The sequence below is a fragment of the Procambarus clarkii genome, chromosome 12, assembly GCF_040958095.1.
Source record: "Procambarus clarkii isolate CNS0578487 chromosome 12, FALCON_Pclarkii_2.0, whole genome shotgun sequence".
Lineage (NCBI taxonomy): Eukaryota > Metazoa > Arthropoda > Malacostraca > Decapoda > Cambaridae > Procambarus > Procambarus clarkii.
In genome coordinates this window covers 29,931,691-29,958,007 of record NC_091161.1, presented here as the reverse complement: position 1 = coordinate 29,958,007, position 26,317 = coordinate 29,931,691, and the positions used below count along the sequence as shown (strand labels likewise).

Below are 26,317 nucleotides of genomic sequence, written 5' to 3'. Positions count from 1 at the left end.
CTCTCGCCTCTGTCGTGCTTTAACTTTTACCCCTTCTGTGGTTCCTGTTCCTCCTCATCGCCTCCCACTTTGTCCGACTATCTCGTCTACAGGATTCTCTTTCCGTTCGTATTTCTAATGTTTCTCCTCGTATTGTTCCTTCCTTGGCTCCCCTGTGGAGAGTCCCCTTTCCGAAGTTTTGTATGTCTTTGACCCATATCACTAAAGCTTTTACACTTCCTACGGTTCTGAAACGCCTTTTTCTTGAGCACTTTTCTTTGTACTCCCACTCTGTTTCCATCTTCACCGATGGGTCTAAGTCTGCGAACGGTGTGGGCTATTCTGCTGTTTTTCCTGACCGCACTTATGTGTCGCCTCCCTTTGGAGGCTAGCGTCTTCACAGCAGAATTTCATTCTATTCTCTATGCTCTCCGTTTCTTGCTTTCTCATTGTCAATCCTTCTTTGTGGTTGTAGTTGACTCTCGTAGTGGCCTCATGGCTCAAGGGGTCCTTTAATCCTGTCCATCCGGTGGTCATAGAGATTCAACATTGGCTGCTTCTTATCTCTAGTAAATTTAAATCTGTAGAGTTTTGCTGGGTTTTCTTGAAGTTATCTTGAGATGATTTCGGGGCTTTAGTGTCCCAGCGGCCAGGTCCTCGACCAGGCCTCCACCCCCCAGGAAGCAGCCCGTGACAGCTGACTAACACCCAGGTACCTATTTTACTGCTAGGTAACAGGGGCATAGGGTGAAAGAAACTCTGCCCATTGTTTCTCGCCGGCGCCCGGGATCGAACCCGGGACCACAGGATCACAAGTCCAGTGTGATGTCCGCTCGGCCGACCGGGGTTCCCAGCCATATTGGTGTTTCTTTAAATGAGTGCGGATGCTGCCTCTAGAGAAGCTATCCATTCTTGTCCCATCTCCTGTAAAGGTATTCCTTATTCCGACTTTTATCCAGTTATTCATTCCTCCATCTTTGCCCGTTGGCAGCGTTGTTGGTCTTCTGTAGTTGGTAACAAGCTGCGTACTCCCAAACATAGTGTATCCCTGTGGCCTGCCTTCCTGCCACTGTAACCGGCGGTGGGAAACGGCTCTAGCAAGGTTGCACATTGGCCATACTCGCTTAACTCACGGTCACTTAGTTTGCACAATTAGGAGCAGGGAGGGGCTCCATTGAGTTGTCCCTCTTGCAGTTGTGTATATCCTTGTTGAATATCCTGACTTCCAGGACGTGCGTGTGCCTTGCTTTCCGACAGTCCCTTGTGGTCACTTGTCCCTCGCTAAAATTCTTGGTGAATCGAATACTTTTGATTTCGTTCACCTAATGCGTTTCTGTTCTCGTATTGGCATTCTTGGTGATATTTAGCGCCCTCAGATTATTTTGCACTCTGATAGTGCTACATAGCCTTCCCGGTTTGGTCCCTTCTTTTGATAATTACTTACTCTTCGCTGACCTCACTATATGGTGGCGGTGGCGGACAGTGGCGGCGGTGGCGGACAGTGGCGGCGGTGGCGGACAGTGGCGGACACTGGCGGCTGTGTCTGGCGGTGGTGGCGGGCGGTGGCGGGTGGCGGCGTCTGTGATGAGTGGTGGCGGCTGGCGGTGGTGGGTGGTGGCGGCGGTGGTGGTGGTGGTGGCGGCGGCGGCGGCTGGTGGTGGTGGGTGGTAGCGGCAGTGGTAGTGGGTGGTGGTGGCGGCGGCGGTTGGTGGGTGGCAGCGGCGGCTGGTGGTGGTGGGTGGTGGCGGTGGGTGGTGGCGGCTGTGGCGGGCGGTGGCGGACAGTGGCGAGCGGTGGCGGACAGTGGCGGCGGTGGCGGCGGTGGCGGACAGTGGCGGCGGTGGCGGACACTGGCGGCTGTGTCTGGCGGTGGTGGCGGGCGGTGGCGGGTGGCGGCGTCTGTGATGAGTGGTGGCGGCTGGCGGTGGTGAATGGTGGCGGCGGTGGTGGTGGTGGGTGGTGGTGGCGGCGGCGGCTGGTGGTGGTGGGTGGTGGCGGCGGTGGTGGTGGGTGGTGGCGGCGGCGGCGGCGGCTGGTGGTGGCGGCGGCGGCGGCTGGTGGTGGTGGGTGGTGGCGGCGGGTGGTGGGTGGCGGCGGCGGCTGGTGGTGGTGGGTGGTGGCGGCTGTGGCGGGCGGTGGCGCGCGGTGGCGGGCGGCGGCGGCTGTGATGGGTGGTGACGATCGGCGGTGGGGGGGGCTGGTGGCGGCTGGCGGTGGCGGCTTGCTAAATAATTATAATTTGAAACAGGACAAAAAATCCAACATATATATAAAAACCAACATTAGAGATCACGAGGCCTAGGCCTCGCCTGTGACCACACATCCTGCCTCCCTGGCCTGCTACCCTCTCACACCTCACACTCTTAACTCTCTCATAATCACTCTCACTCTCAATCACTCATACGCACTATTACTCACTCTTACTCTCAATCACTCTTACACACTATTACTCACTCTTACTCTCAATCACTCTTACGCACTATTACTCACTCTTACTCTCAGTCATCCTTACTCACTCTCATACTCACTCTTACTCTCTGTCACTCTTACTCTCTGTCACTCTTACTCTCTGTCACTCTTACTCTCTGTCACTCTTACTCTCTGTCACTCTTACTCTCTGTCACTCTTACTCTCTGTCACTCTTACTCTCTGTCACTCTTACTCTCTGTCACTCTTACTCTCTGTCACTCTTACTCTCTGTCACTCTTACTCTCTGTCACTCTTACTCTCTGTCACTCTTACTCTCTGTCACTCTTACTCTCTGTCACTCTTACTCTCTGTCACTCTTACTCTCTGTCACTCTTACTCTCTGTCACTCTTACTCTGTCATTCTTACTCACTCTCAGTCACCCTTACCCATTCATACTCCCTCTCTCACTCTTACTCTCATACTCTTACTCTCAATTACTCTTACTCTTAATCACTCTTACTCCCAATCACTCCTACTCCTAATCACTCCTACTCTCAATCACTCCTACTCTCATTCTTACTCTTACTCTTACTCCCAATCACTCTTACTCTCAATCACTCTTATTCTCATTCTTACTCTTACTCTCACTCTTACTCCCAATCACTCTTACTCCCAATCACTCTTACTCTCAATCACTCTTACTCTCAATCACTCTTACTCTCATTCTTACTCTTACTCTCAATCACTCTTATTCTCATTCTTACTCCTACTCCCAATCACTCTTACTCTCAATCACTCTTACTCCCAATCACTCTTACTCTCAATCACTCTTACTCTCAATCACTTTTACTCTCAATCACTCTTACTCTCACTAACTCTCAATCACTCTTACTCTCACTCTAACTCTCAATCACTCTTACGCACTATTACTCACTCTTTCTCTCAGTCATCCTTACTCACTCTCATACTCACTCTTACTCTGTCACTCTTACTCTCTGTCACTCTTACTCTGTCACTCTTACTCTCTGTCACTCTTACTCTGTCACTCTTACTCTCTGTCACTCTTACTCTCTGTCACTCTTACTCTCTGTCACTCTTACTCTCTGTCACTCTTACTCTCTATCACTCTTACTCTGTCATTCTTACTCTGTCACTCTTACTCACTCTCAGTCACCCTTACCCATTCATACTCTCTCACTCTTGCTCTCATACTCTTACTCTCAATTACTCCTACTCTCAATCACTCTTACTCCCAATCACTCCTACTCCCAATCACTCCTACTCCCAATCACTCCTACTCTCAATCACTCCTACTCTCATTCTTACTCTTACTCTTACTCCCAATCACTCTTACTCTCAATCACTCTTACTCTCAATCACTCTTACTCTCATTCTTACTCTTACTCACTCTTACTCTCAATCACTCTTATTCTCATTCTTACTCCTACTCTCACTCTAACTCCTACTCCCAATCACTCTTACTCTCAATCACTCTTACTCTCAATCACTCTTACTCTCAATCACTCTTACTCTCAATCACTCTTACTCTCAATCACTCTTACTCTCAATCACTCTTACTCTCAGTCACTCTTACTCTCACTCACTCTTACTCTCATACTCACCCTTACTCTCAATCACTTTACTCTCACTCTTACTCATTCTGTCACCCTTACTCTCACTCTTACTCACTCTGTCACTCTTACTCACTCTCAGTCACTCTTACTCACTCTCGGTCACTCTTACTTATACTCACTCTTACTCACACTTGCACACTCTCTGGCACTCTCACTCACCTTCAGTCACTCTTACTCACTCTTACCCACTCTCGCTCACTCTTACTCACTCTAGTTAATAAGAACACGCCAATATAAGACAACAAAACGTTTTTAGATTCTTTCTCACCACTTTCCAGCAACTTTTATAATTTATATAAATTATCTTAGGGAATAATACATAAATTATATATTTAAACATGATATTAGTGTTTAGTGGAATGCATAAAGAGTCAAATTGTGTTAAAAAGAGCGATTTTTAGAAAATTTGGAAAACTACTTTTTTCTGTTCATATTATAACTAAATGGATTTTAAAGGTTTCACTCAGCCAATATATATCATTCACAATTTATTAATGAATTTTACAAAAAAACACCATAAATTTTATATTTAAACATGTAAAAACTATTTGTTTTACATTTGGAAGAAAATAATTGTAGAAAAACAATTTATAATTAAACCTTTGTGTTTGGATTTTTTGAGTAAAAGTTTCTCAAAGGCTCTCCTGCACCATTCTCAATGCAAATCATTCCCACACCTATGGGAAGAGATAGGCTAACGTTGTGTAGATGATTTGTGTTTGCTGGGATAGATATTGGTGAGCGCTGCTCATGACATAGAAGATACTCTGGCTAAATAGCTGACTAAAGGGGAATGGGGAGGGAAAACTGAATTACCTACTTCCACCTCAATGATGTGGACTTGTCCTCTGTTGAAAGTTGAATTGTAGCTCCTGGTCCCGGCTCTCGACTCGCTGTAGGGAATGCCCCCACACACACACTGATGCTCCCTCCAGGAACCCAATCAACACTCAAAAACGCATCTTCACCGTGCTCTATCCTCTGCTGGCCCGTGCTCCTCCACAACCTCTTGAAGGGTTGGAGTCGGTCTCCTGGTCGTCGACTTCTCCTCACAACTACGTCTGCAGTCCTTTCTCTCGGCTGCAGTCGTTCTGATTCCCAGTTAGCTTCGTTCTTCTCCTGCCTCTCGGCGGATTGGCCCAGCCGCTACGTCGTCACCTAAACTGGTGAAACTGCACAGTCGTCCCGGACGTCACTGCTCAGACTTCACTTCTTGCAACACACCTGTCACTGGAGCACTTGCTGCTCATTTCTCGTCAATTCCTTCTTCGGTCCAACACATGGAATATAGGAAGACCTCACAGGGTGCTTGCAGACTACAGGATGAAGCGTAAATCCACCGGATCTGGGGCGAAAACTCTCAGACTGACAGGACCCCCTATCGCACGTTTGACCTCCTCGACGTGTCGTGTCAAACTCCGTGGCGCCACGGCCCGCGCCGTCCGGACCCCCCTGCACTCGTGACGTGTCTTGGCGTGAAAATGTAGGGTCCAGCGACATCTTGGCGTCCTAAAGGGCCTAAACCACTGGCCAAAACACTCTTCTTTTGCCATTTTCTTGCCAACGCGAGAACACTTTATGCTCCCACATATGGCAAATTGTTCCCCGGAACGTAGAGAACGTTCGGGTAAAGTGAATATGACTCTTACAGCTGGCGTGGGAGAAATATAAGGGGGGAACACCGTCACAAGGTAGACTCGTTTACTCATCCCCCTCGTGGTCGTCGCCGTCAACCCCTTTGAGTTGTGTAGATCACCTTTGTTGGTAGGACCCTTCCTTCCTCTGTCATTCTTGCTGGTGCCAGGTGCTCTGTCCAGGAGTATATTCCTTCTCCTCGGCTTTGTAACAAGTGCTGGAGGTTTGGGCATGGTGCCCTCCGCTGCTCTGGGACTGTCTCTCTCTGTTCTTTGTGTGGGGGTGAAGGTCACTCTAAGTCGGAGTGCACTTCTCCCCAAGCTCGCTGCCTCAACTGTGGTGAGGCCCATCCTACCTTCTCCCGTGCCTGTATCCATTACAAGCTTGAGGCAGCCATCCTCAACTTGAAGCACCAGGAGCGTTTATCTTTTCCCGAGGTGAGGCGCCAGGTTTGCCGGCTCCCGCCTTATGCTAACGTCTCTTATGCTCGCGTGTTGCGCTCTTCCTCTTCTCGTCCTTCCCACCTTCCTTAGACTCACAACCGTTTCCGGGCCTTGGACCCTGATACGCCCACTGCCCCCTCCTCTGTTCCTTTAAGTTCTGTCCCGAAGGGTCCCCCTCCTGGTCCTCTGTCTGGGGTTCCCCTTCTTTTTACCCGGTCTGTCATGTCTCTTGTGTCTTCTTCCTCGTCTCCCTCCGATCCTCTTTCCCATCCTTCTCCTCCATCTATTGACTCTCCCCGCCGCCTGTCGGTGCAGGCGGATGTACATCGCTCTCCTAACGGCCGTCGTGTGTGCTCTCATTCAGCTTCTCCTGTTGAGACACTGGAATCCGTTCCCCAGTACGTAGTTGCTGGGACACCAGTCTCTTTACGTCAGAAGCGTAAGCCTGGCTCCTCTCCTTCCTCCTCCCTGGCGGGTAAGAAGGCTTGGCCCCTGCTACTGGCTCTATTGCTCCTTCCCCTCCCATTTCAGTGGTTGCGCCCCCTGTTCCTGCTATGGAGGTTTCTTTGGCCCCTGCTTCCCTCTCGGTTGCTGCCCTTGCTGAGGTGCACTCCCCTCTTTCTACTCTCCCTCTTCCTGCTGCTGTCCTTGACTGCTCCTCTCCGTTTTCTCGTCCTCTTTCTCCTCCTCCGGACCCCGCCCGCACACCTCTGGTCTGTTCTCCCGCTTCCTTCCCTCCGTCTTTGCTCAGTTTACCCATGCCCCCTAACCCTGACTTTGCTGACCCTGATATTCTTTAACGTGCTATATTGCTCTTTCGCCTTTGTTTCTTCCTTGTTCTCTGTTGTTGTCCTTTCTCTTCTCGTCGATGTCTATTCTTCAATGGAACGTTCGTGGTTATTATGCCAATTTCCTCGAACTCCAACTTCTGATTTCGCGGTTTTCGCCCCTTTGTGTCTGTCTCCAGGAGCCGATGCTTGGTGCTCGTCCTGGTCGTTTTCGTGGCTATTTCTTTCCCTCCCCTCTCCCAGCCGTTGCTGGGGCTCCTAATTCTTCTGCTCTCTCGATTCGCGCTGATGTTCCCATCGTCCACTTACTTTTTCCTTGGCCTCTCCATTGTTCTCCTGCTCGTATCTTTGTGAGGAAATGGTACACAGTTTGTTCTATTTATCTCCCCCCGAGTGTCCCGCTTTCTCATCCTGATTTGAAACACCTCCTGGACTCCTTACCAGAGCCTGTGCTCCTGCTGGGTGATTTCAATTGTCGTCAATCTCTTTGGGGTGTTGTTCTAACACCCGAGGTCGCCTTCTTGAGCCGTTTATCCTCTCTTGTTACCTGTCTCTTCTGAATTCTGGTGAGCCCACTCATTTGGACTCTCGGACTCGCACCCTTTCCTGTCTTGACCTTTCTCTCTGCTCTTCTTCTCTTTCCTTAGATTTCACATGGCAGGTTCTTAATGACCTCCATGGCAGTGACCATTTCCCCATCCCTGTTTCCTTTTTCTCTTTTCGCCCTTCCCTCTCCTTCCCTAGGTGGCAGTTCGCTAAGGCGGACTGGAACGTATTTACCCTGAGTGCTGCTCTCCCTGACTTTTCCCTCGTGCGCTCCGCCTTTTTCATGACACTGTCTTCGATGTTGCCCTCTGCTCTATTCCTCGCTCTTCCTCTCAGGGTCCACGGAAGTGGACCCTGGTGGAATGCAGACTGTGCTCGGGCTGTCCGCTATAAGCGTGCAGCCTGGAAGAGGCCCTCAAGGTCGTCAAACTGTCAAATCAATCATTAAGTTCTGAGTAATCTGCAAAAGATACAACGCTCGAGTGTGTCCTTACCCAGAACCTCCACCACTCCCTAAGGAGAGAGTAGTTCATCTTCGTCCCTTTGAGACCACTGGTGTCGATTACACAGGAACCTTGCTTCTCACTGGCAATCCAGATAAGATACCAGTGAAAGCTTATATTTGCCTCTTCACGTGTGCTACCACACGAGGCGTACATCTAGAAGTGACTTCTGACATGAGTGCCGAATCCTTCATCCAAGCTTTTCGTAGATTTTCAGCTTGCAGATCCTGTCCCAAACTAATGATATTTGATAATGGTTCAAATTTTGTGGCAGGAGAAGCCTGCCTTACGAGAGATATGGAATCATCCAGAAGTGCAGTCTGTCATGCAGAGACGACAATGCCACTGGAAATTTATTGCTCCAAGAGCCCCCTGGCAAGGTCGGTTCTACAAACGTATGATAGGGACTGTCAAGAAATGTTTAAGGAAGACCTTGCATTGACAGAAAATTGGTTACTCTGAACTCCAAACGCTCGTCATGGAAATTGAGGCGCGAGTCAACAATCGCCCATTAACTTACCTATCAGATGATTTCTCACAGAGAGAGCCTCTGAGTCCCTCATATTTAATGCATGGAGGCCTGCTGAGCCCTTTGATACCTTTGGCAGAAGAGGATCCCGTCGACCCTTCCCATGTAACCAAGAGTGACTTAGTGGAAAGTTACCAACATCTCTCGAGAGTAATTGAAAGGTGGAATGAGGTGTGGACTCGAGAGTACTTCACAGCTCTACGAGAGTACCACTATAGAGCTTCGAGCCCCTATAATAAAATTCAACTCAAACCAGGAGACCTAGTATTGGTTGACAGTGATGGACCAAGGTCAGAATGGCCTATAGGCAAAATTGTCTCTATCCACCCAGATCACCAAGGCATCCTGAGAGTAGTACGGGTTTTGTGCCGAGGCACTACTACCCTAAAAACATTAGAGAAGTTGGTACCTCTCGAATTAGCAGAACGAGAGTGTTTAACAGAACCAGCTTCACCTACAGTTTCCGAGGACAACAATTCTGATCCACAGAGCACCCGCCCAACTAGAGCAGCTGCTCAACAATGCAAACGGAAACTACAAGCTTTTTATAGCTCTGACTAGGAGCAAATAATTTCCCAGCCAATTTGAGTAATCATGATGATGCTGTGTTGTGATGTCAAGTAACAAATCAGTTACAAGTCACAATGACCCAAGACATTCACCTCACAGTGGATTCTCAGTTACTTTAAATTGTATAATTTAATCCATAATTTGTTTGTGCAGGCTATCAACTATAACATTATTTCATCTAGAGCATCTATGAGTTTGCAAAACTTTAAGACTTAGTAACATAACCGTTACATGTCATCGCGACACCAGTCAAGGAATACATTGTAGGCTTTATTAGTCAATAACTTTAGATGATTCACAATTCCATGTTTTCCATTTAACATGAGTTCATTTACAAGACTTAAAGTCTTGTATGTCCTTGACAATTACGGGACATCCGTTATGTGTGTACTAACGTACTAACATACTAACATTAATACTAACTTCGGGATAGGTACGTCAGTACTCAACATTCCACTGCGACCCGAGTTTTCTCCCCCTAGAGTTATGTTGGAAATTTCCAACACTAACAAACTACTATTGTATTATAATACATCATCATTATATACTAACTACAGTAGTTATTAATTTCATTATTGGTAGTGTAAACATAAATTAAACCATTTCATCTGCGTATTAGTGCTAGAATTCTCATGAAATTGAGTAGCAAAATTGCGTCAGATAATGTCTAGATAGACACGTTTATTACAAATGTGTTAGAGAATTGAATGTGGTTCTCTAAAATTATCAGTATTTTGTGTAATAATTACCTACGGATAATATGACTCCCGATAATCTAAAACCGAGAGTTAATAACTGAAATTATTATCAGTAGCAGTTTTATCTGTTACGTACGAATGCTATGGAGATAATAAAAATCATCTCCATTTCTTGTTTAACACCATTAAACGAGAATATGATAATATTTACGTCCCTATAATTGCAACCCAGTTCTCATTAACGTATTACATCAATAATTACGCAGAAAAGAGTTATCCGTGATTAATAATTTCTGTGGTGAATGTGAGAGACGGGTTGAGGGAAGGCGGAGACGCCATTGTACACAAGGCATCCCTGGCGTGAAGAGTGGCGAGACACGTGATAGTGACTGGGGAGTTTTTATCGACAAGAATTACGTTGATACAAGTTTAATAGTCAACAATTACCTATTCACGTGTTCTATAGTGCCCTGCCAGTTAATAACGCGTCAACAATTGAAGCCACGACCCGTAATTACACGTACACAGCAGTGGACACCTGGGACTCGCTGACGCGGTTTCGGCAGACCTTAGTATTTGATACGCTTATGTTAAGTATACCATTCTCGTTTGATGCATCATCCTAGATTGTATATGTGTGGGTAGTCAGTCGTTATACAGCATGGATACCTAATACACAACGTTAGTTTATTTTCCACATGTTCTCAGTGTTCATGAATATTTGAAATAATTCGTAGCCTAATTAAATGCTACTTAAATTTCTCTGATTTCGGCGTGTATACGAGGAGTCGACAAGTTGTTTCTCATCATTTGTGATATTCACCTCGGGTTCTTTCTTTTTTGGGATTCAGTGACCACGAGGACAAATGATGAAATGGCGTTACAGAAATCGTCTTACAGATAAGACATTTATTTCGTACAAATTTATCTAAGATTATTACTGATTTCCATATCATGCATATATGATCTTTACAGTGAATAATTTATTGCCAGAAATAATGATTTGGTAATTAATATGTTTGCTCTTACTGTTGCTCAATAATTCATAATCTTTAATATTCATAGTTTGAGTTATCATATCTTTGAATCTATCTTAGTTTAGATTTACTATGTTACTAACTCAACAATGAACTAGTGACGAACCACACTGGTTCCTAGATATATATGAATTTCAAGAAATACCCCCTAATGTTGATATTTGAGGCTTTGACTTTAATTAATTAATAATACAGTCTATTCATTATTTTCAAGTGATTATTCATTTAATTATTATCCATAGACACTGGTTCTCTAGTGTCATTTTAATGATCACTTTTACTCGTTTTCCCTCTTTTCTCAAAAGTGGGTGGTCCTTCGATTTATTTAAATACAAAAAGCAAATAATTGAATATATGAGTCAAGCCCCAGAAATCCAACAAGTGGTATTGGAATCGATTTGGAGAAAGGAGGTAATAAAAGAATGTGTTTGTGGGAGAAAAGAATTGGCAAAATGATCAGGAAAAGAGAGGAGCCTCAAAATAACAATTCACTTAGGGTATATTACACAAACAATAGAAGTCTAAGAAATAAAATAAACGATTTAAATGCTCTTGTCTGCACAGAAAAAATAAATATTATTGCACTTACCGAAACGTGGATGAATGTAGAAAATAGAGAGCTATTAGCTGAATATCAAATAAATGGATTTAAACTATTTCACACAGATACATATATTAGACGAGGAGGGGGAGTAGCCATATATGTTAGGGACAGTTTGAAATGTAGTCTCAAAGAGGGAATCAAAACTGAGCCACATACAGAAACTATTTGGATAGATTTAAACGAAAAAGCAAATAACATTATAATAGGAGTTATATATAGGCCACCAAATTTAGACAGAATGGGAGCAAAGCATCTTTGGGATGAAATATCTAGAGCATCTAGATCTTACAGTGTTTATGTCATGAGTGACTTTAATTTTAGTGGAATAAACTGGTTGAACAAAACAGGGAATAATGAAGCAGAAGATTTTCTAGAATTAACTGACGATTGCTTTCTTACGCAACACATTAAAGAACCAACGCGGGGAAAAAATATTTTAGATTTAGTGTTAACTAACAGGGAAACACAAATTAAGGACATCGAAATAGGGAGTGAGCTAAGGAACAGTGATCATAAATAAATTAGAATTAGCATTCAATGGATTAGATTTGTAGGAGAAAATTCTGTTAAAGTGCCTGATTTTCGAAAAGCTGATTTCATTAGTCCAAGAATTTTTTTTGGGTCAAATAGATTGGAAAGTCTTGGGTATGGGGTGTGGGCCGGTATTGGAGGTAGACGTAAACCCAGCAATAGGTGACGTAAAAGGGGTTTTCGATGTGGATTCAAAATATAACCTATTTAAAAATATTCTAACCTAAGCCCAGGAACGTAGTATACCATATAAATTGAATAGATCGAATACTAATGATCCAAAGTGGATAACAAATGATCTGAAGAACCTTATAGGTAAAAAGAGAGTGTGGTACAAAAGGATTAAGAATGGGGAAGTCTCTTTAGAACAGGAATTCGTACAACTGGTTAACATAAGAACATAAGAACAGAGGCAACTGCAGAAGGTCTATTGGCCCATGCGAGGCAGCTCCTATTTATAACCACCCAATTCCACTCATATACTTGTCCAACCCGCGCTTGAAACAATCAAGGGACCCCACCTCCACAATGTTACGCGGCAATTGGTTCCACAAATCAACAACCCTGTTACTGAACCATTATTTACCCAAGTCTTTCCTAAATCTAAACTTATCCAATTTATACCCATTGTTTCGTGTTCTGTCTTGTGTTGATACTTTTAATACCCTATTAATATCCCCTTTGTTATGTCCATTCACCCACTTGCAAACCTCTATCATGTCACCCCTAACTCTTCGCCTTTCCAGTGAATGCAACTTAAGCTTTGTTAATCTTTCTTCACATGAAAGATTTCTAATTTGGGGAATTAACTTAGTCATCCTACGCTGGACACGTTCAAGTGAATTTATATCCATTCTATAATATGATGACCAAAACTGAACTGCATAATCTAAATGGGGCCTAACTAGAGCAAGATATAGCTTGAGAACCACACCAGGTGTCTTGTTACTAACGCTGCGATTAATAAATCCAAGTGTCCGATTTGCCTTATTACGAACATTTATGCATTGATCCTTTTGTTTTAAATTCTTACTAATCTTAACTCCCAGATCCCTTTCGCAATCCGACTTCGCAATCTCAACACCATCTAGATGGTATCTTGTAACTCTATCATCATTACCTAGCCTCAGAACTTTACATTTATCAGCATTAAACTGCATTTGCCAATCCTTTGACCATCTCAAAACCCTATCTAGATCAACTTGAAGTGATAGTGAGTCCTCCGAATTAATTTCCCTACCGATTTTCGTATCATCGGCAAATTTGCAAATGTTGCTACTCAAACCTGAATCTAAATCATTTATATATAGTAAAAACAACAGAGGTCCCAGGACAGAGCCCTGAGGTACTCCACTAACAACATTATCCCACTCTGACTTAACCCCATTTATACTAACTCTCTGTTTCCTTTGGAATAGCCATGCCCTAATCCAAGTTAATATAGCACCCCCAATACCATGAGCTTCTATTTTTTTAATCAGTCTTTCATGTGGCACTGTATCAAAAGCTTTGCTAAAGTCAAGGTACACAAAATCACAATCCTTACCACTATCAACTGCCTCAACTATGCTAGAATAAAAAGATAACAAAATTGTTAAACATGAACGGCCATTTATAAAACCATGTTGCGACTCAATTATTAATTTATGTTTTTCAAGATGAAGACGAATTTTATTTGCTATTATAGATTCGAGTATCTTTCCCACAATAGACGTTATATCAAGCACGGGTTGGACAAGTATATGAGTGGGATTGGGTGGTTATAGAATAGGAGCTGCCTCGTATGGGCCAATAGGCCTTCTGCAGTTACCTTTGTTCTTATGTTCTTATGCTAATTGATCGATAGTTAGATGCAAGTGATCTATCTCCTTTCTTAAAAACTGGTATCACATTAGCAACTTTCCATAACTCTGGCACTATGCCAGACTCTATTGATTTACTAAATATGGTTGACAGTGGGTCACAAAGCTCCTCTTTGCATTCTTTAAGCACCCTGGCAAACACTTCATCCGGCCCTGGGGATTTGTTTGGTTTGAGTTTTACTATTTGTTTAAGAACATCCTCCCTGGTAACTGCAAAACTCGTCAACCTGTCCTTGTCCCCACCCACATAGACTTGTTCGGCTGAAGGCATATTGTTAAGTTCCTCTTTAGTAAATACAGATACAAAATATTTATTAAAAATACTACTTATCTCTTCATCACTATCTGTTATTTGACCTGTCTCAGTTTTTAATGGACCTATCCTTTCCCTAGTCTTAGTACGATATAACTGAAAAAACCTTTAGGATTTGTCTTTGCTTGCCATGCTATGCGAACTTCATAGTTTCTTTGTGATTTCCTTATCTCTTTTTTAACATTTCAAACCAGTTGTACGAATTCCTGTTCTAAAGTGGCCTCCCCATTTTTAATCCTTTTGTACCAAGCTCTCTTTTTACCTATAAGGTTCTTCAAATTCTTTGTTATCCACTTTGGGTCATTAGTATTCGATCTATTCAATTTGTATGGTATACTACGTTCCTGTGCTTTGTTTAGAATAGTCTTAAATAAGTTATATATTGAATCCACATCGAAATCCCCATTTAAGTCACCTATCGCTGGGTTCATGTCTCGCTCCAAGACCGGCCCACACCCCATACCCAAGACTTTCCAATCAATTTGACTCAAAAAATTTCTTAGGCTATTATAATCAGCTTTTCGAAAATCTGGCACTTTAACAGAAGCAGGCGATGAGTCACAATAACGTGGCTGAAGTATGTTGACCAGACCACACACTAGAAATTGAAGAGACGACGACGTTTCGGTCCGTCCTGGACCATTCTCAAGTCGATTGTGAGAATGGTCCAGGACGGACCGAAACGTCGTCGTCTCTTCAATTTCTAGTGTGTGGTCTGGTCAACTTTAACAGAATTTTCTCCTACAGGTCTATTCCATTCTATGCTAAATCTGATTTCTTTGTGATCACTGTTCCCTAGCTCACTCCCTATTTCGATGTCATTAATTTGCGTTTCCTTGTTAGTTAACACTAAATCTAAAATATTATTTTCCCATGTTGGTTCCTTAATGTGTTGCGTAAGAAAGCAATCGTCAATTAATTCTAGAAAATCTTCTGCTTCACTATTCCCTGTTTTGTTCAACCAGTTTATTCCACTAAAATTAAAGTCACCCATGACAAAAATACTGTTAGATCTAGATGCTCTAGATATTTCATCCCATAGATGCTTTGCTTTCATTCTGTCTAAATTTGGTGGCCTATATATAACTCCTATTATAATATTATTAGCTTTTTCGTTTAATTCTATCAAAATAGTTTCTGTGTGTGGCTCAGTTTTGATTCCCTCTTTGAGACTACATTTCAAATTGTCCCTAACATATATGGCTACTCCACCTCCTCGTCTAATATATCTATCTGTGTGAAATAGTTTAAATCCATTTATTTGATATTCAGCTAATAGTTCTCTATTTTCTACATTCATCCACGTTTCGGTTAGTGCAATAATATCTATTTTTTCTGTGCAGACAAGAGCATTTAATTCGTTAATTTTATTTCTTAGACTTCTACTGTTAGTGTTATATACCCTAAGTGAATTGTTATTTTGAGGCCCTTCTCTTTCCCTGATCATTTTGCCAATTCCTTTCTCCCACAAACACATACTTTTATTACCTCCTTCCTCCCTATCAATTCCCATACCACTATCTACTAACAGTTTAAACCCAAACAAATGCCTCTAACCACTGGTTCCAACGAGTTCGCAACAGCAACAACCCCAGCCCTCGATAGATGCACCCCATCACGAGCATACATTTCATTTCTTCCATAGAAGTGTTCCCAGTTGTCTATGAAACATATTGAATTTGATTTGCAATATCTTTACAGCCGGCAATTGACACCAAGTGCCCTCGACATCCATTCATTTCCCACTCCTTTTCTTGGAAGAATGCCACATATGATTGAGATTCGTCCCTTGCTCCTAACTAATTCAATGGCTGTCCTGAATCTCTGTATTAGTTCCTCACTCCTATCTCGCCCAACATCATTACCCCCTGCACTAATACAAATAATGGGTTTGTTTCCATTTCCCGTCATATCATTCATGTTTCCAACAATATCACCAATTCCAGCTCCCGGATAGTAAACCCTTAATCTGTTCCCCCTATCTCTGGCACAAAACGTTCTGTCTAAATACCTCACCTGGGAATCTCCCACAACCAAAATTCGCTTCGATTCTCCCTTTTCCTTTCGAGCAGTTTGAGGGACCTGCGCTTTAATGCTCCTCGTTGCTTTACCTCCTCTTTGAACAACTGGTTCACCACAGCACTCGTCCTCTAATACGTCAAATGCGTTAAATATAGAAATAAACAATTAAAATGCGTTAGAAATACTAAAAAAGAGATAAGGAAAGCAAAAAGGAACTATGAAGTTCTCATAGCAGAGCAAGCAAAAACAAATCCCAAAGGGTTTTTCCAATTATACCGGACAAAGATTAGGCCATTAAAAACTGAGACAGGTAAAATAACAGATAGTGATGAAGAAATGAGTAGTATTTTTAATAAATATTTTTATCTGTATTTACTAAAGAGGAACTTAACAATATGCCTTCAGCCGAACAAGTCTATGTGGGTGGGGACGAGGACAGGTTGACGAGTTTAGCAGTTACCAGGGAGGATGTTCTTAAACAAATAGTAAAACTCAAACCAAACAAATCCCCAGGGCCGGATGAAGTGTTTGCCAGGGTGCTTAAAGAATGCAAAAAGAAGCTTTGTGTACCATATTTAATAAATCAATAGAGTCAGGCAGAGTGCCAGAGTTATGGAAAGTTGCTAATGTGATACCAGTTTTTAAGAAAGGAGATAGATCACTTGCGTCTAACTATCGACCAATTAGCCTAATGTCTATTGTGGGAAAGTTACTCGAATCTATAATTGCAAATAAAATTCGTCTTCATCTTGAAAAACATAAATTAATAATTGAGTCAACATGGTTTTATAAATGGCCGTTCATATTTAACAAATTTGTTATCTTTTTAATCTAGCATAGTTGAGGCAGTTGATAGTGGTAAGGATTGTGATGTTGTGTACCTTGACTTTAGCAAAGCTTTTGATACAGTGCCACATGAAAGATTGATTAAAAAGATAGAGGCTCATGGTATTGGGGGTGCTATATTAAGCTGGATTAGGGCATGGCTATACCAAAGGAAACAGAGAGTCAGTATAAATGGAGTCAAGTCATAAGAACAAAGGCAACTGCAGAAGGCCTATTGGCCCATACGAGGCAGCTCCTATTTATAACCACCCAATCCCACTCATATACATGTCCAACCCATGCTTGAAACAATCGAGGGACCCCACCTCCACAATGTTACGCGGCAATTGGTTCCACAAATCAACAACCCTGTTACTGAACCATTATTTACCCAAGTCTTTCCTAAATCTAAACTTATCCAATTTATACCCATTGTTTCGTGTTCTGTCTTGTGTTGATACTTTTAATACCCTATTAATATCCCCTTTGTTATGTCCATTCACCCACTTGTAAACCTCTATCATGTCACCCCAACTCTTCGCCTTTCCATTGAATGCAACTTAACAATGTGCCTTCAGCCGAACAAGTCTATGTGGTCTGTGAGATTTTTCTGGCAAGGTTAGCACCAATTGATGAAAAGAAGCTAATAAATTCAGTTGCTGTTTCTAAATCTGTCGCAGGTGTATAACCATCCATGGAGATTTTATCTCCAATCTTGTCATGTGATTGCTGTTTAGATCCTAGAATGTTAGGAATGTAGAGGCTTTCCATGTATCCTTTTGCTTTTTTTAATCTACTCTCATAATTGGAAAGTTTCGTTCTTCTTACTATACTGGTAAACATTGAGAAGTACGTCTTAACTACTTCTTTTGTAACGAGGCAATTCCTAAGTTTTTTTTATATTCATGTTTCTTTTTGATCGCTTTGAGTATGGCACTTATGAACCAGAGGTTGTTTAATCATTAAGCAGTTACTTGCTTGGTGAGGACAGTGAGTGTTGTTGAGGCATAGTTTTGGAAAGGAAGATGTTGGCTAATGAATTTATAAGAACATAAGAACATAAGAACAAAGGTAACTGCAGAAGGCCTATTGGCCCATACGAGGCAGCTCCTATTCTATAACCACCCAATCCCACTCATTTACTTGTCCAACCCGTGCTTGAAACAATCGAGGGACCCCACCTCCACAATGTTACGCGGCAATTGGTTCCACAAATCAACAACCCTGTTACTGAACCAGTATTTACCCAAGTCTTTCCTAAATCTAAACTTATCCAATTTATATCCATTGTTTCGTGTTCTGTCCTGTGTTGATACTTTTAATACCCTATTAATATCCCCCCGGTTATGTCCATTCATCCACTTGTAAACCTCTATCATGTCACCCCTAACTCTTCGCCTTTCCAGTGAATGCAACTTAAGCTTTGTTAATCTTTCTTCATATGAAAGATTTCTAATTTGGGGAATTAACTTAGTCATCCTACGCTGGACACGTTCAAGTGAATTTATATCCATTCTATAATATGGCGACCAAAACTGAACTGCATAATCTAAATGGGGCCTAACTAGAGCAAGATATAGCTTGAGAACCACACCAGGTGTCTTGTTACTAACGCTGCGATTAATAAATCCAAGTGTCCGATTTGCCTTATTACGAACATTTATGCATTGATCCTTTTGTTTTAAATTCTTACTAATCATAACTCCCAGATCCCTTTCGCAATCCGACTTCGCAATCACAACACCATCTAGCTCGTATCTTGTAACTCTATCATCATTACCTAACCTCAGAACTTTACATTTATCAGCATTAAACTGCATCTGCCAATCCTTTGACCATTTCAAAACCCTATCTAGATCAACTTGAAGTGATAGTGAGTCCTCCTCCGAATTAATTTCCCTACCGATTTTCGTATCATCGGCAAATTTGCAAATGTTGCTACTCAAACCTGAATCTAAATCATTTATATATATTATAAACAACAGAGGTCCCAGGACAGAGCCTTGAGGCACTCCACTTACAACATTTTCCCACTCTGACTTGATTCCATTTATACTAACTCTCTGTTTCCTTTGGTATAGCCATGCCCTAATCCAGCTTAATATAGCACCCCCAATACCATGAGACTCTATTTTTTTAATCAGTCTTTCATGTGGCACTGTATCAAAAGCTTTGCTAAAGTCAAGGTATACAACATCGCAATCCTTACCACTATCAACTGCCTCAACAATGCTAGAATAAAAAGATAACAAATTTGTTAAACATGAACGGCCATTTATAAAACCATGTTGCGACTCAATTATTAATTTATGTTTTTCAAGATGAAGACGAATTTTATTTGCTATTATAGATTCGAGTAACTTTCCCACAATAGACGTTAGGCTAATTGGTCGATAGTTAGACGCAAGTGATCTATCTCCTTTCTTAAAAACTGGTATCACATTAGCAACTTTCCAAAACTCTGGCACTCTGCCTGACTCTATTGATTTATTAAATATGGTTGACAGTGGGTCACAAAGCTCCTCTTTGCATTCTTTAAGCACCCTAGCAAACACTTCATCCGGCCCTGGGGATTTGTTTGGTTTGAGTTTTACTATTTGTTTAAGAACATCCTCCCTGGTAACTGCTAAACTCGTCAACCTGTCCTCGTCCCCACCCACATAGACTTGTTCGGCTGAAGGCATATTGTTCAGTTCCTCTTTAGTAAATACAGATACAAAATATTTATTAAAAATACTACTCATCTCTTCATCACTATCTGTTATTTGACCTGTCTCAGTTTTTAATGGACCTATCCTTTCCCTAGTCTTAGTACGATATAACTGAAAAAACCCTTTAGGATTTGTCTTTGCTTGCCCTGCTATGCGAACTTCATAGTTTCTTTTTGCTTTCCTTATCTCTTTTTTAACATTTCTAACCAGTTGTACGAATTCCTGTTCTAAAGTGACCTCCCCATTTTTAATCCTTTTGTACCAAGCTCTCTTTTTACCTATAAGGTTCTTCAAATTCTTTGTTATCCACTTTGGGTCATTAGTATACGATCTATTCAATTTGTATGGTATACTACGTTCCTGTGCTTTGTTTAGAATATTCTTAAATAAGTTATATATTGAATCCACATCGAAATCCCCATTTAAGTCACCTATCGCTGGGTTCATGTCTCGCTCCAAGACCGGCCCACACCCCATACCCAAGCCTTTCCAATCAATTTGACCCAAAAAATTTCTTAGGCTATTAAAATCAGCTTTTCGAAAATCTGGCACTTTAACAGAATTTTCTCCTACTGGTCTATTCCATTCTATGCTAAATCTGATTTCTTTGTGATCACTGCTCCCTAGCTCACTCCCTATTTCGATGTCATTAATTTGCGTTTCCCTGTTAGTTAACACTAAATCTAAAATATTATTTTCCCGTGTTGGTTCCTTGATGTGTTGCGTAAGAAAGCAATCGTCAATTAATTATGTCCTGTGTATTATTGAATTCAGATTACCAGTTTGTTTTGTGAAGTGTATTTGAGAGATTGCTTATTGACCCTTCACTGTGTAACCTGAAGGTAAGTTTCTTGGTATCTGGTAGTGTTATGTCCATGTTTGCTATGAGGAAGGTAGGATAGTGGTCAGTTGTTCTATCAGTGATTATACCAGATGCAAGGGGGAGCTGTTATGTTCATCCATAATTGATTCAAAGTAGAAGCGGATGTTTGAGTTATAATAGGATGAGATTGGTGATTGTGGGGATTAGCATACAGGAGTTCATGCTGTTTAGGAAATAATCGACTTGAGGGCTATATTGTTGACAGATCAATATTGAAGTCACCTCCTAGAATGATATGATTTTTGTTGAGCTTGTTGTATATAAGATTCCTTAAGTTATCTGAGAGTGCAGTTATATTAATATTGGGAAATCTATAGATAGTTCCAATAGTCAAGGTGGATTTCAGGAATTTAATAGAGAATTGAGTATAGGTATATTCACAGTAGTCTTCTCTATCATTAATGACACTATTGCAAATAAAGGTATATTGGTAATAGCCACCTCTTGTTTTATTTGGCCTACCGTTGTGAATTGCTTTATTACTGGCTAAGTTGTAAAGTTGGGTATGGTCTTTACTTAGCTATGTTTTTGTTAAAATAATGAACGATAGTTTAGTACCTCGTGCTGAGTAGTGCATTCATATTATCAAAATGTTTACCAAGTTATCTGACATTTTGGTTGAAAACTAATAGGCAAGTGTTATTTTGGAGTTTGTTTCTCGCAAGGTTTACTGTGTAATAAGTGCAGCAGTGATGATCAATATGCTGGTTATTGTAGATTTGTGACAGCAGATTTAGTTCAGGATCAATATCAGCTTGCATGTAAATACAATGGAGTAAGCAGATAATGAGTCACAATAACGTGGCTGAAATATGTTGACCAGACCACACACTAGAAAGTGAAGGGACGACGACGTTTCGGTCCGTCCTGGACCGAAAATAGATGCTCAGAGTTTTGTGAAGAAGTGTTGGCACAAGATGATTTATATTATTGTTTTTCTATTATATTTATGATTTTACCGAGTTCAGTCTCTCATTTACGTGTATACGAATAAAGTTGTTTTATGTCAAAGGGAAGTTACAGATATTCTGATTGGTTTGGTGATTATGGGAATTAGCATGTAGGAGTTCATACGGTTGAGAAAGCTAGGATCTTTAGGTTTATCTTTAGATCTTTAGGGGAGCCGGTCGGCCGAGTGGACAGCACGCTGGACTTGTGATCCTGTGGTCCTGGGTTCAATCCCAGGTGCCGACAAGAAACATTGGGCAGAGTTTCTTTCACCCTATGCCCCTGTTACCTAGCAGTAAAATAGGTACCTGGGTGTTAGTCAGCTGTCACGGGCTGCTTCCTGGGGGTGGAGGCCTGGTCGAGGACCGGGCCGCGGGGACACTAAAAAGCCCCGAAATCATCTCAAGATAACTTATCAGGGTGCCAGAGATCAATATAAAATATACCTGATTGTAATGGTTGATTTTTTAAAGTTTATTACACATATTAAATTTATGAGTATAGAGATGAATATATGTTCCATACGTATCTTTCTAGTTTTAATAACATTTCAGCATGACAATGATTAGAATCTGTAATAAAGGAAAGTATAATTTCCAGTATATCGTTCTCAGAATCCTATTTTTACTTGTTTTATAAATTTCCTCAATGATTCTGGTAGATATTTTCATGACTAATGGATATAAAATTTATGATAAATAGTTGAGAATAGGCTATTAATAAATTGCTGCTTTTATTATTATTTTTTTATTAAATAAATATTTGTATTATTATTATTGGTTAAAAGAAAATACACAACTTATTCAAATGTGTGACAAAATTTGAATATATTAAAAAATAGACCAGAGTAATTTCTTGCAGAGTTAAATTCATTAATTCAGTAAACTTAATTAACATGTCCGGATAAAGCTGCAAACGGTGGCGGCGTTAGCAAACATCTTGAGCATTTTCATCCCTTGTTGATTTTTCCATCAATTATATTACTCCAAAACTTTCGTATTTTCTTCCATGCAAGAATGTCCGCCTGGAGTTCGGGAAGGCGACTATACGAGCCATGGTCCAAAGGGCACCGCGTGAAGGGGTCCGAGGGGGACTCCAGCAGGAGGCGAAGCAGCGTCGACTCGTCTATCACCATCTTGGACGAGTGCAGCAGTATCGGCGCCTCCATCACCGCCTGCGTCACGCTGTCTCTGAACTCTTCCGGGATCTCCTCCGATGATTCCTGACTTGGTACTGGGAAATGATGAAAGAAAATGCCGGAATCTACTGCCTTCTTGTTTAGGGAAGACAGACACTGTGCGTGATCAAGCCGCAGAACCTGAGACAATGATCTAAAATTTTTGTTTTTACATGTTTTTGTAACAATTATCTAAGCGAGACACGAGCGTCATGTATCTGCTTCCTTTGTTATCTTGTAAGTTCGAGTAAATTGTAACAATTGAAACCGTGATAGTGACTAGGGTATCTGCAGTGACCTTAACAAGGCCAGGAGATTCATAAGCCCTCCTGAGTTTCCGTAAATCCAAAAACGCTAAATACAAATTGAAAGTTTTCTCGGACATATATAAACCATCCATTTTGCTTAAATTTAGGGATGCCTCTGCCATTTGCTTTAGAACCTGCACTAGATTGTAGAGTAATGATACTTCTGGTCCTACATTAAGTCTCCTTATCTGATCTGCGGCTGCAGCACCAATAGCAGCAAGGTGGCCATATTGATCAAGGCACATTAACATAACCATAAGGCTAATAGGTATTGTTATACGATCGCCCTCTGGAATAAGATGATCAAAATCCATATATTTTCTATTGATTAATAGTCCTGCAGCTGCTTGCATTCCCGAGGTGGCATCCTGCAAGAAATTCTTTGGCCAAAGGCTGATTAAGTAGACCATTTTCAGACGCAGGTACGGGTTAGGGCACATCTCCGGGTCCGTGAATATTTTTAGTATCCAGGGTTTTAATGTGGTAGACTCGAGTGCACTTAAATTTGTACTATTTTCAGGCGCCAAATATCGTGCTAGGTCAATAATTTCCCAAAAGACATATTCCCACTGCCCCGTCATCACAACTGAAGGCGTACGAAAGGAAAGAGTTAATGCACCTAAAATTCCAAGCTGAAATTTGCAAGCGCATAACATCGTTGAATTGTTATTATGCAATACATTAAGACTGTCTTTTGACGTGTTAATGAATTCTAAAATTTGGTCCGCAGAAAATTCTTCACCTAGAGTCCTGACGACGGTTAAGATCGACCGTGGAAGACTAGGAAAATAATCAGCTTGAGGAATTGTATCCATTGTCTCGGAAAGTGTCACTATGACAGTAAAAGATGTCACGCCAAAATGAAAATGAATAAGCTATCAGCTCTCTTTTGTTGTTGTTGTTGTCTCTCTTGTCTGCGGGTTAATATATAGGTCACCCTAAGAGGAGGTGACGTGAGATACCTGGAGAGTCAGGTGCATGTGAAGCCTGTTTGATGCTGCCTGGGTTGTTATTATTTTAAAATAATTTTCTAGAATAAAAATTCTTGAAACAAACCCAATATTTTATTTACCTGATTTCGATAATGTACGCATAAATTTAAACTCTTTGGCTTTAAATACCTGATATCATATATTATCAAGAACTAATCAATTTATTATCAAGAACTAATCAATTTATTTATCAAGAACTAATCAATTTATTATCAAGAATTAATCAATTTATTATCAATAACTAATCAATTTATTTTCAAGAACTAATCAATTTATTATCAAGAACTAATTAATGTATTATCCAGAACTAATTCATTTAATATTAAGAACTAATCAATTCATTATCAAGAACTAATCAATTTATTATCAAGAACTATTCAATTTAATATCAAGAACTAATTTATTATCAAAAAATAATTTATTATCAAAAAATAATTTATTATCAGGACCCAATTTATTATCAAGAACTAATTTATTATCACGAACTAATTTATTATTCATAACTAATTTATTATCTATAACTAATTTATTATCAAGAACTATTTTATTATCAAGAACTAATTTATTATCAAAAACTATTTTATTATCAAGAACTAATTTATTATCAAGAACTATAATTAGCCTAACGTCTACTGTGGTAAAATTACTTGAATCGATAATTGCAAATATTTAAGAACAAGTCAGCTTAAGAACAAAAGAGCATAAGAATATAGACAACTGCAGAAGGCGAGGCAGCTCCTATTTATAACCACCCAATTCCACTCATATACTTGTCCAACCCGCGCTTGAAACAATCAAGGGACCCCACCTCCACAATGTTACGCGGCAATTGGTTCCACAAATCAACAACCCTGTTACTGAACCATTATTTACCCAAGTCTTTCCTAAATCTAAACTTATCCAATTTATACCCATTGTTTCGTGTTCTGTCTTGTGTTGATACTTTTAATACCCTATTAATATCCCCTTTGTTATGTCCATTCACCCACTTGCAAACCTCTATCATGTCACCCCTAACTCTTCGCCTTTCCAGTGAATGCAACTTAAGCTTTGTTAATCTTTCTTCACATGAAAGATTTCTAATTTGGGGAATTAACTTAGTCATCCTACGCTGGACACGTTCAAGTGAATTTATATCCATTCTATAATATGATGACCAAAACTGAACTGCATAATCTAAATGGGGCCTAACTAGAGCAAGATATAGCTTGAGAACCACACCAGGTGTCTTGTTACTAACGCTGCGATTAATAAATCCAAGTGTCCGATTTGCCTTATTACGAACATTTATGCATTGATCCTTTTGTTTTAAATTCTTACTAATCTTAACTCCCAGATCCCTTTCGCAATCCGACTTCGCAATCTCAACACCATCTAGATGGTATCTTGTAACTCTATCATCATTACCTAGCCTCAGAACTTTACATTTATCAGCATTAAACTGCATTTGCCAATCCTTTGACCATCTCAAAACCCTATCTAGATCAACTTGAAGTGATAGTGAGTCCTCCGAATTAATTTCCCTACCGATTTTCGTATCATCGGCAAATTTGCAAATGTTGCTACTCAAACCTGAATCTAAATCATTTATATATAGTAAAAACAACAGAGGTCCCAGGACAGAGCCCTGAGGTACTCCACTAACAACATTATCCCACTCTGACTTAACCCCATTTATACTAACTCTCCGTTTCCTTTGGAATAGCCATGCCCTAATCCAAGTTAATATAGCACCCCCAATACCATGAGCTTCTATTTTTTTAATCAGTCTTTCATGTGGCACTGTATCAAAAGCTTTGCTAAAGTCAAGGTACACAAAATCACAATCCTTACCACTATCAACTGCCTCAACTATGCTAGAATAAAAAGATAACAAAATTGTTAAACATGAACGGCCATTTATAAAACCATGTTGCGACTCAATTATTAATTTATGTTTTTCAAGATGAAGACGAATTTTATTTGCTATTATAGATTCGAGTATCTTTCCCACAATAGACGTTAGGCTAATTGGTCGATAGTTAGATGCAAGTGATCTATCTCCTTTCTTAAAAACTGGTATCACATTAGCAACTTTCCATAACTCTGGCACTATGCCAGACTCTATTGATTTACTAAATATGGTTGACAGTGGGTCACAAAGCTCCTCTTTGCATTCTTTAAGCACCCTGGCAAACACTTCATCCGGCCCTGGGGATTTGTTTGGTTTGAGTTTTACTATTTGTTTAAGAACATCCTCCCTGGTAACTGCAAAACTCGTCAACCTGTCCTTGTCCCCACCCACATAGACTTGTTCGGCTGAAGGCATATTGTTAAGTTCCTCTTTAGTAAATACAGATACAAAATATTTATTAAAAATACTACTTATC

General features: G+C 40.9%; 1 protein-coding gene across 1 annotated transcript in view; it reads left to right on the top strand.

Annotated features, from left to right (window-relative positions):
- Window positions 1-24,011, top strand: part of LOC138349739 (uncharacterized) — a 1,021,949-nt gene extending 997,938 nt beyond the window's left edge. Inside the window, exon 13 of the mRNA XM_069323441.1 lies at window positions 22,487-24,011. Within this exon, the coding sequence (XP_069179542.1) occupies window positions 22,487-22,690 (204 nt within the window). The 3' untranslated portion in view covers window positions 22,691-24,011. The remainder of the gene's footprint in view (window positions 1-22,486) is intronic.
- Window positions 24,012-26,317: the final 2,306 nt, after the last annotated feature.